At 43.7% G+C, this 11,305-nt stretch overlaps 1 protein-coding gene across 1 annotated transcript; it reads left to right on the forward strand.

Moving 5' to 3' along the window:
* The first annotated feature begins 558 nt into the window (after positions 1–558).
* On the forward strand, positions 559–10,675 carry LOC104301814 (cytochrome P450 2U1). The gene is made up of 5 exons (XM_054161668.1): positions 559–965; positions 4,188–4,820; positions 8,260–8,421; positions 9,379–9,546; positions 10,340–10,675. Exons 1-5 carry the CDS (start codon positions 812–814, stop codon positions 10,516–10,518), a joined length of 1,296 nt encoding a protein of 431 aa, XP_054017643.1. The 5' UTR covers positions 559–811; the 3' UTR covers positions 10,519–10,675.
* The last annotated feature ends 630 nt before the right edge of the window (positions 10,676–11,305 follow it).

Genomic DNA, 11,305 nt, shown 5'->3' on the forward strand with positions numbered 1-11,305 from the left:
CCTTCATTAACTGCGTCCTTGCACACCCACTCTGGCATTTTTTTGGGGGTGTTGAGGGCCGTGCCCCCGGCGCTGGCGCTAGCGGATGAAAACCCCGCCGAGCTGCCTTCCCTCTGCCTTCCCTCTGCCTTCCCTCTGCCTTCCCTCTGCCTTCCCTCTGCCTTCCCTCTGCCTTCCCTCTGCCTTCCCTCTGCCTTCCCTCTGCCTTCCCTCTGCCTTCCCTCTGCCTTCCCTCTGCCTTCCCTCTGCCTTCCCTCTGCCTTCCCTCTGCCTTCCCTCTGCCTTCCCTCTGCCTTCCCTCTGCCTTCCCTCTGCCTTCCCCGTTATCTCCAGCCTGCCGGTGGAGCCCGGCCGCGGGGCGGACCGCTACCCGCCCACACTGCGGCGGGGACAGGGTCAGGGCGCCAAGCAGGCCTCGCCTCCCGCCCGCCCCCGCCATTTTAAGCTGCTACGCGCGGGGTTGGGGGCGAGGACGGGGCGGGGAGAGGAGGAGGAGTGCGGGGGCCCAGCGGCGAGGTGCGAGCGCAGGCTGCCTGAAGGGATGGCTGAAGGGCTTTGGCTGCTGAGGGCCCCTACGGCCACCGAGCTGTTGCTAGTGGCCTTGTGCTGGTTGGGCTGCTACTGGCTGCTGCGGCGGCCGCGGGCGCTGTCGGGGCTGCCGCCGGGCCCGGCGCCCTGGCCGCTGGTGGGTAACTTTGGCTTCGCCCTGCTGCCGCCGCCGCTGCTAAGGAGATGGGCGGTGGAGGTACCGGACGGCGATCGGGGCTCCCCCGCCTTCTCCCCGCACGTCTTCCTCACCGGCCTCACCAAGATGTACGGCAGCGTTTTCCGGCTCTTCGTGGGCAGCTGGCCCGTCATCATCCTCAACACCTTCGAGGCGGTGCGGGAGGCGCTGGTGCAAAAGGCAGAGGTGTTCAGTGACCGGCCCTCCGTCCCCATCGTCGTCATGATCACTCACAAGAAGGGTAAGGACCCCCGGGGGCGGCTGCTGAGGGGCCAGGAAGGTGCGAGCCGCGGTCCCGGCGGGTCCGGCTTGGGCGAGCTGACACAGTCTTTGTGAGTTGCCAGGACGAGCAAAAGCATCCAGCAGCAGCCTTTCGGTTTTGTGGCAGCTTTGCTGAAACGTTTAAATGACTGTTGTGAGTTGCAGACTGAACCATCTGCTTGCTTTTTGCTGATCGTGCTCGTCCTTTGAGCTGCTGGTGACAGAATGCATACAGGGAGATACTCGTCCTACCTTTAGGTGAATATGTAGCATCCCTATGAACTTCACAGGGCTGTGATGCACGACAGATGACCTCATGGTGACCTAAATGCCTGATCCCTTTACCTTTTTTTTTTTTTTTTTGCAAGAAAAAGAATGGTGTTTATGCAGGGACTTCAGGAACCCATGGGCTTTCTAGTTTTAGTTCTATCAGGACAAGAAATTCGAAACACTGGCAAACAGCATGGAGTAATTGCCTGCTTCCTCAGTTCTTCCCAAAGTAATGATGGCTAGGAGCAGTCTTCTGTGACGACCCATAGCTGCCTAGCCTCTGCTGCCTGCAGGAGGGTTACTGTTGCTGAGATGTTTGCACAGTCTCAGGCTGCGCCAGGGGAGGTTTAGGTTGGATGTTAGGAAAAAGTTCTATACAGAGAGCGTGATTGCCCATTGGAATGGGCTGCCCGGGGAGGTGGTGGAGTCGCCGTCATTGGAGGTTTTCAGGAGAAGACTTGATGGGGTGCTTGGTGCCATGGGTTAGTTGTTTAGGTGGGTTGGATTGGTTGATGGGTTGGACGCGATGATCTTGAAGGTCTCTTCCAACCTGGTTTATTCCATGTATTCTATTCTATGTATAGGTGTATTATTCAGCTTCCCAAGATCATAGAGTTTAAGATCATCAGGCCCCAGCCATTATCTAACTGCTAAGTCCGGTGCTAAATCATGAAAACCTGCTGAGCATATTTTTACTCTCCTTTTAGTAGGTCAAAGCAGAGTTCATTAGCGTTCACAAAAATAGGTCACAGAGAGGTTAAACACATGACGGCCTCATGACAGAATTTCTTCATGTTTAGGTTTTAGGTCCATCGCAGGTTTAGGAACTTCAGGAAAACAGAAAGACAAACAAGTTTCACAACAGTTAGCATACTACAAGTCTGCTGTTTTCCTGAAGCCAGAGAAATCTATTGCTTAAGTGCCTGAAACATTTTTCCTCATTTTTATACTGTATCAGAATTACCCTAGTAAAGATAAGAAGTAAGTGACCTAGACATTGTGTTAAAAAGCAATTGGGTACCATTGCTGTAATTGGTATAAAGGATTAAAAAAAGGGAAAATATTAATGATGCTGATGTAATGATACTGGTCTGAGACAGATCTTACTGGTGTGTGTTTGTTGTTACAGTGCATGAATATTTTTAGATCAGTACATTTATGATTTAGCAAGGACTGTGGGAGAAAAGGGAAAGAGTGATTAAATATGAGTTCTGTTTTAGTGGTGCTGTAAAACGTGTTCAGGCTTGTGGCAAATTTCCTTTCCCTTGAATGCAGTGAATTCTGTGTTTCTTGTTCTTTGCAGCAGGGATGTGACATTGCTTTACATTTAAGTTTTTTTTATCTGAAAGGTCACCATATCTGCTTTCAGGCCCCAAGACTCTTACACGAGGGTTGCCTAGTTGCCCATAAAACTTACCAAGCTGTTGTGTTACTTACATGAGCTTGGCCAAGTTCAGCTCTAAATAAGCCTGTTCTTTCACCTGCCCTATTTGAGGACACCAGTGCTACCAGCAAACATTACTTGAGAAAGGGATTCTGAGTAAGTTTTGGTTCTGTTTTTAAAGTGTCAAGGAGCAGACATTTGAATAAATTTCCTAAGGAATGTCTTCATGCAGAGAAGATGAAGTTCAGCTGATTCTTAGATTGTTCTGGCTGTTTATGATGTTCTCCTTATTTTGTTCAGGGCCTTTGGAACTAGGTCATGGGTTTATTACTGCTATGGGTAAATAATGTAATCAGAAAATCTGTCTAGAAATCTTCCCAGCTATGTTACACTTGGGATTGCAGACCCTTCTGAGTGCAGCTACCTCATTTACACATCTAGAGAATCCTGTTTCTAGCTATAGATCTCTTATTTATTTTTCTTTTTGAAATAGGGGCTATGAACAGTAAGTTGTAATAAAAATGTAGGTAACGTTAAGGATGGTCCATCTTTCTATTCTAATTTCTTGTGGCCGTTTCTCTTCCTGTTAAATTTAATGTTAAGCTTAGCACTTGGCAGAAGAATTGCTGTTACTTTTATAAAGTATCTTTTCATTTCCAGAAAAAAAACCCAGATGCAGTGTCATTTTACTAGAGGAATGAAAGCAGAACTACTCTGTGTTTTGATGACTTTAACTTTCCTCAGGTTAACCATGAAAATACTAAACTTCAGAAATAGCAGGTTGTGTATTTTGTTGTCCTGTGGTACCTTTGGTGTGTGGTCTGTTAATTCAGATACAGAGGTGTTTCTGTTTGTAAGCAAGCAATCTTTATAGTTGAAACAAAAGGATTTAATTGCAGTGGTGTTTCATTATGACACAATCATGCAGAACATGTGCCTGGAGGCATCAAAACTCTCGAGATGCAAATCAGGTAGGTTTTTGCCAGGTGTCTCTGAATCTATCTTCACCTTAACAGTTTGTTTGCAGCCTGTGTATCCTGTGTTTTGACTATAAGCTAAAGAAAAACCTTGTTTGTAGCAGAAATAGGTACATGCACAAATGATATTGAAGTTTGTGCAACACGAAGTGGGGGAAAAAAGCCCTGCAAACCAGTTTGTATTTTAATATATTCTGTTCTGCCTTGGTGTGTCTCAGGACTTTGGGGAGAAAAGGCTGACTTGTCCCAGAGTAAGAATTTCTGCAGAACTTTTACCATTTGTAATAAAGCATCTGCAGTATGTTTTCTGCATCTGTTAGTGTATTGCAAAGACTCGGAGAACTATGACTGTATCTATTTGAGTCATTTCCCTGATAGGGAATAGGAGGGACAGGACTTCCCACATCTGTTAAAAAGAACCTTGTTGTGCTTCCTGTAGCTCCTAGCTCAGCGCTTGGGATATGTTTGCCATGTATCATTTCCTTTTTTTCTTGCTCTTGGGTTGCAGGCCCCGTCAAACAATTTCTTCTTGACAATACAGCATTTTGGTTTCACACTCTTTCTCTTCCAGGTGTTATTTTTGCACCTTATGGCCCTATCTGGAAGCAACAGAGGAAGTTCTCTCTCTCAACACTGCGTCATTTTGGAGTAGGAAGACACAGTTTAGAGCCTAAAATCATCGAGGAGCTGAAGTTTATAAAAGAGGAAATGCTGAAGCATGGAAAAGATTCATTTAATCCCTTTCCGATCATTCGCAACGCAGTGTCCAATGTCATCTGCTCCATGGCCTTTGGCAAGAGGTTTAACTATGAAGATGATGAGTTCAAGACGATGCTGAAGAACATGGCCCGTGCACTGGAGCTGAGCGTGAACAGCTACATGATGCTGGTCAATATCTGCCCTTGGCTGTACTACCTTCCCTTTGGACCTTTCTGGGAGCTTAGGAAAACAGAATTAGATATTACTGCTTTCCTAAAGAAAATCATTGCACAGCACAGGGATACACTGGATACAGCCCATCCCAGGGACTTCATTGATATGTACTTCATCCATGCAGAAGAGGAAAAGAACAACAAGGAAAGCAGTTTTAATGAAGACTACCTGTTTTTCATCATTGGTGACCTCTTCATTGCAGGCACAGACACTACTTCCAACACCTTACTGTGGTGTCTGCTCTACATGTCTCTCTACCCAGAAGTACAAGGTAAGACTGTTTTTATTGCAGGTGTTTTATTCCAGACTGTAAATCTCTAGATGAATGTTCGAAAACAGGAGCAGTGACAGTGGAGAAGGCTTTTGGATTGCAAACAGTACGAGCATATGTGCAACTTGAAAGGTTGACATCTAACAGGACATTCTCTATCCTGCTCTGCTGTGATGATCTCTAGTTTGGTGCTGCGTATTAAGTATCTAAATGGCCTTTTAGTCTATGCATTTCTTCTGTTTGGGGACAACTTTTATCTTTCCTGAGCAGTTCCAGGGAACCTGACCATAAAAGGTCAATTGTGGCATTCCAGGCCTGTAGTAGTGGTACAAGGGATGTGAAATATGTAAGGGTAGGGTCTGCTTCTATGCCTTCCTGAGCAGGGAGTTTTTTGAGTCTGGGAAAGTAAAACACTGCCCACTGTAGAAGATAAAATTTGAGATGGCTTAAGCAAATAGGACTTACACAAACCCATGACATCAGCTGGTCAGCATCGCTGCAAGGCCCTCTCCCCATCAGTCCTGGAGTATTGTTTATCACGTATTTGAGATTACGAGATGTTCACGTGCTACAGCTGCTTTGCAAGTAAGCAAACAGATACTTGTTTACAGAACATATCTGTCTTCAGTAATTTCTTTAAATAGGTCAAGATCATAGTTTATTGCACAGAATAACCAAACTGCTGAGCAAAGATTGCAAATTAGGGCATCAGTTCAGTAAACAGGAGAGAGAGTCCACCAAGGACAAGGTAAAATTTTATTGCATAGACGTATTCTTCTATTTTTAATGGTTGTGTGTTGCCACTGCTTGACTTGATATGCAAGTTAGATAAATCAGATACATTTTTGAGATGCGTAAGATTTTTGTGTTTGGGTTTTGTAGTGGTTTGAAAGGAAAGGCTCTGCTTTCCCTCCCCCACTGAGAAAGAGACCATGGCTAAACCCAGTCGGAGAAATGAGAGTATATTTTACAAGGAAACAGATTGTATGTAACACAACAAATACAGGTATTTTACAATATATACAGGAATATACAGCAAGTAAACACAATCAGAAACCAGACCCCCACAGAGGGGGCTTCCCCCTGTGCCCCCTTCACCCCCCTACCTCCCTTCTCCCCCAAAGAGGTAGAAGAAAGAGATGTGGATGGTTAACAGGGCAGGAAAGGAAGAAAGGCCTGGCATAGGGAATGTGTTAGTTCTTATCTCTTGGCAAGAAGCCCAGAAGCAGATCCAGCCGAAAGGGACAGCGAAGAAAGGAAGACTGAGAGAAAGTTCCCAGCTCCCCTGGGTCCAATCTCACCTCCCACCTCAACTTGGCCAATGAAATTCGTTTAGAATACCAAAATATTTTATAAACATTTAGCCAGTGTGCCCCTTTCTTAAAGGCACAGCCTCAAACGGCCACAGGTTTTTAATTAACTCTTCCCTACTGCCTTGTACCGCACATATATCTGCTACTTGTTTTCCTCTCTTCTGCTGACTTCCAACAGTTCTGTTGTTGCTCTCTGATTTGCCCTTTGCCATGGCTGCAGTCAAATAATATAAATAAGCTAAATAGTCCCAGAGTGTATCACTTAGTTGTGGAGGGTCATTCTCTTCCCTCTAGTATCCCATTCCTTATGTATCCTGATTGCCTGAGAGTCATATTGGGGGCCTCTTTTTATCCAGGAAGTACTTGAACTGCATGAATTTTAGCAGCAGCAAATATTACAGACATGGAAAGGCACATGAAATACTACCAGGGGAAAAATCAGAAAGAACCTATTTGTTCATGGAAGACAATTTTGCTTTTCACAGGGGACAAGAGTATGAGAGTGCATGAGTGTGTGTGAGGGTACATATAGGGAGGCAATGGGTTGTGTTTGGTGTGGTCTCTTTCCTCACTTGGTTTTGGTCCTTGATTTCTGAAGATCTGTGGGATTTTTAAATGCATGAAATGCACTGAAGCAGTTTGAATACCATGCTGTAGCAGAGGGCTCTTGAAATCTATATTTTTGCAGTTGGTGGTGTGAGCTGTGGTTGATGGCTTTCCCTGTAGCTCCTCATGTCAGTACTAACTGTGAGGAAATGTTATTCAGGATATGGCGTGGGACAGTCTCCATTTTTTATTACTGTTTTTGATGTTGAAAACTTTACTAATGTAAATTACTGTGGCTGTGCCTCTCTGAATACAGGGCCATAACATGTCATTTAAAAAGGAGCAAAATCCCACAAAGGAGGCAAACAAGAGCCACACCAAATCTGTTGTTAGTGAGGTATTTTTTCACTCTGTGTTCCTCGTGTAAGAACTTGTTTTCCTGGCTAACCCAGTAGGCGGCAGCAAATGTTTGTTGGACACATATCATGTGGTATTTCCAAATGCTTCTCTGGAAACTTTTTTGCACTGAGCTTTTATTTAATCTTGAATCAGCACTAAGAAGAGAAAAGAAAAGAAAAAAAAACCCTCAGAGTATGAGCAGCCTGGATTCTGAATCTTGAAAAAAGCAAGCAGGACAACCACACTGTATTCGGGGCATCAAGGGTAAAAACTGACTTTTTTGCATTAAAGATTCATTTTTGAAGTTCTCTCTTTCAAGATTGTCTTTTTGTGCAGCCTGATTCCAAGATAGGTGAAAGGAAAGGTGTGTCATTCTCTACGTGGGTGAAACAAATCTTGCATCGTGGAAACTTCCACAAAGAGCATTAGTTGTATGCTGAGTCTTTAGTGACATGAAAGGGGCAAAGAAATATTTTGATGCTTTGTGCCTCACATGAATGTGAGGAGAGATAAGCTCATTAGTTTTTGGTTTTCCTTTGTAGAAGTTCTTTGTTGGGGAAGGAGCATCTGCTGCTGCCTTTTGGGGGAGCTGTGAAATAGCTGAGTTTTGGTTTCTGAGAATAGAAAGTAGGAAGCAGCAAAATAAATGGCTTCAACGCTTGAGATAACAGCACAAGAATTTTTGTTCCAGAACGAAGTATCTAAAGCAACTGCATGGCAAGCTTTCTGAACACTTCACCACCTTTCCCAGTTCTGAGAACTGGATCTCCCCAGGGACAGAGGCCACATGAGACACACACAGCCTGTAGTCTCCTTTTGTTATTTTTTTTTAATGCAGGCCAGAAGCTTGTTTTCACCATTCACATTACTGTGTAGTTAAACCTTTAAACTGGGATTATGAATACATTTGGAACTGGAACAGAACGCTTCCTGCACTTTCCCAGTTCAGAAGTGCTAGCAATGTCTGTCATCTCAGTAACTTTATTCTTGACAGTTGTCAAGATTGCACTTGGTTGTTTTATTCTGAACTGAGTGTGTTCCTAAGGCTTATCTTGGCATGGTTATATGTAGTAATTTTTGTCAAATCTAGGTAAACAATGGAGAGTTGGCAAACGAAAGTAAGATGGTGTCTTCTCACATACTGTGCATCATCTTCTGTTTTTCTTATTCCCTTTGAATAGAGAAGGTTCAAGCAGAAATTGAAGAAGTTCTGGGACGTGACAAAGTTCCCTCTCTTACCTACAAGGCTCAAATGCCCTTCACGGAGGCAACCATTATGGAAGTGCAAAGGATGACAGCAGTTGTTCCCCTTTCTATCCCTCGAATGGCCTCAGAAACCGCTGGTAAGCATTTGCAGAGACTTGTTAGAACATTTCTTTTGTGGATGAAGATCTGGTGAGAATTTTTAAAGACCTCGTTTATTAGACATGTAACTCAAGTATGTAAACCACCATTTATAGAGTAGGTGGGCTGGAGATGCTGATGTCTGGCCTAGCAGCCATAAGTTTTCTAATTTAGAGCAATTTCTTTTCTGGGGTCAGCTTATGTTGACTGATGTGCCTAGTGATAGTTGGGAGCTGAGACATCACCTTTGTAGCTGAAGCAGCAGAGTTTGTTTTGGCCATCTGACACAGATCTGAAGACACCAATTTGGAGCTGTTGGTTTGCTGAAGCTTGAAATGCTTATACCATTGAGCTCTGCCTCTGTGGAAGATGTTAACGAGTATTCTTTCCCAAGTCTTATTGTTTGGCTCTTTTTTCACAAACATAGGTGAACACTGGCTAAAGTGAGTGGGAGACAGCAATACTTGGCTTTCAAACCCATACTGAATTGATCTGCTTTTTAAAATGTTTTGGGCTTGCAGGACAATGAGGTACAACAAGCTGAAATGAGACAAGTCACTTCAAACCCCTTTTGTGACAAGAGTTCAAAACCTGTTCCACTTCCTTACCCCCACCTTCACTGTGGTGGGACTCTGTGACAGCACAGAAGCAGGAGGAAACTAGGTCACAGCACTTCCCTGCAGCAAAGTGCATTCTTAACAGTTGCTGCTGCCTTTTCCCCACAGGGAGCTGTTGGTATAACTTGGTGCCTTTCCAGCTGCTGTGGCCTGTGTGATTCTGACTCAAGAAGGCTGGCAAGAGATCACCTTTGCCTTAAGCTCCTGCTACACGTACAGCCCACAGCTAGGCATATGTATCATTTTTTGTGGCATCTTCTAGTTGTCTTTTGAATAGTGTGTCTCTCATGTTTACTTCTAGCAACTTGTCATATTCTCTGTCTGTGCTTTTGTTTAAAGTGCTGCAGGGATATACTATTCCCAAGGGCAGTGTGATTGTGCCCAACTTGTGGTCAGTACACAGAGATCCTAACATTTGGGAGAAACCAGATGAATTTCTGCCATCAAGATTTCTGGATGAAAATGGCCAGCTCATTAAGAAAGAGACCTTCATTCCATTTGGAATGGGTAAGTATTGTGAAGGCAAAAACTGTGAATTCATTAGCAACACAATAAAATTACAAGTTCAAATGTTTGTTGGGAAAAACTGTGGAAAACAATTTAAACTGTTTGGAGAGATGACCCAAAATGTGGAAATTCTCACTGTATATATAGTCACCAAGGGAGATTTTCCAGGCTGCCAAGCTGCTTCTCTGTGGAGAGGGTGAGAAGCAAAGCCAGCAGACAAACAGGCAAGCCAGCAAGCAAGCCCCTCTCCATAGCAGAACTGCATTTATACTCCTGCAAGTGTAGGCTGTGGTCAATGTCTTAATTAACTGGAAGGGCAAGTCCCAGACCAAGGGGTGCCAGAGCAAGCCTGGCTCAAGGTCTGTCAGGACTCTATCTTTGGGAGTGGGTAGTTTGCACCTGCCACAGTAAGTGGGTAGTTTGCACCTGCAGTCAGTAGCCCGTGAGGGCTGGTGGTAGTTTGAATGTAGGGCCTTGGAGGCATGAGATGTAGAAGTTGCCCTAGAATCAACGACAGCCACCATTCTTGCAGTTGGTGGCTCACAGAATGGGTGGGGATCCTAAAGTCTCCAGTTGCCAGGCAGAAATGATGAGCTGTCCTTGGATAATACTTTTGCAATTAATGTAAATGCTGTTAGTAGGAAATGGTACTGTTGAGCAAAGTTCAGACTCAAATATGGGAAAGAGAGTTGATAGTTGTTCAGCCTTTGTGCTAGCACAAGAACTGAATGTGTGTTAACAAATGGATCAGCAGTACAAAACCAGTGATGTGTCTCTTCCAACTATTCTCTAGGTAAACGTGTGTGCATGGGAGAGCAGTTGGCAAAAATGGAGCTGTTCTTGATTTTTGTGAGTTTAATGCAAAGTTTTACCTTTTTGTACCCTGAAAATGCTGCAAAGCCATCTATGGAGGGAAGGTTTGGTCTGACTTTAGCTCCATGTCCATTTGATATAATAGCTCTGAAGAAATGATGAAAGATTGGAAAAGATTAAGCAAAGAACTACTGCACTTTAAAAATCCAACTCTGTTTCTAGCTTATTTTGTTACCTTCCAGGAAAACACCAACTGCACAGGCTTTCATAGTCAGTGAGAGTGATCCATTTGTACTTCTTGAAAGAGAACATCTCTTTTATTATTATTTTTTTTTTTGGTCAGCTGTTGCATTGCACAAATTAACTGATAGTAAAATTTCCAGTTTGCTGTTAAAACTTGCTGGGCTTAACCCCTTTGTCTATAAGCTCTTACTGGCAGATTTTTTGAATGGTAATACTGAGAGAATGGTCCAAAATATCTGTTGATGCCTTAAGAAATAGTAATTGTTCTTTTGGTATAAGCAGAATGTAAATGTGTAATTTACCAAATGAGTGAAGGACATCATCTGATAGTAAAGGGATTAACAAATGAAAGGGTGTTAGCATTTTCTGTATGAAGAAACATTATAACTGAGCTTAAATAATGACAAATGCTTCTTTGAAATGACTAAATGACACTTCTTTTAACCTTGGAGGAATCTTTCTTGCAAGTAACTGATAGGTGTTGTCTTGAATCAGTATCTTGATCCCTGGATCCAAATGTTCCTAACTATCAGGGCTCACTTACAGGCAAGTAGATTCCAACTCTGAAAACTCAGGTTTGGACACCAAATGAATCCTTGACTGTATCATGTTCTGAACATGAAAGGAGTGTGGTAGTGTCTGGATGCAGATGTTTTATCTCAGAATATAAATGAGAGCAGACTTCTCTAACAAGAAACAGAAG

This window comes from Dryobates pubescens, chromosome 1 (genome assembly GCF_014839835.1).
Source record: "Dryobates pubescens isolate bDryPub1 chromosome 1, bDryPub1.pri, whole genome shotgun sequence".
Lineage (NCBI taxonomy): Eukaryota > Metazoa > Chordata > Aves > Piciformes > Picidae > Dryobates > Dryobates pubescens.

Coding starts and splice junctions, on each gene's coding strand:
- LOC104301814 (XM_054161668.1), top strand. CDS start 812: ATGTACGGCAGCGTTTTCCGGCTCTTCGTGGGCAGCTGGCCCGTCATC. Junction 8,422..9,378: donor AATGGCCTCAGAAACCGCTG/GTAAGCATTTGC, acceptor TTTTGTTTAAAG/TGCTGCAGGGATATACTATT. Junction 9,547..10,339: donor CTTCATTCCATTTGGAATGG/GTAAGTATTGTG, acceptor ACTATTCTCTAG/GTAAACGTGTGTGCATGGGA.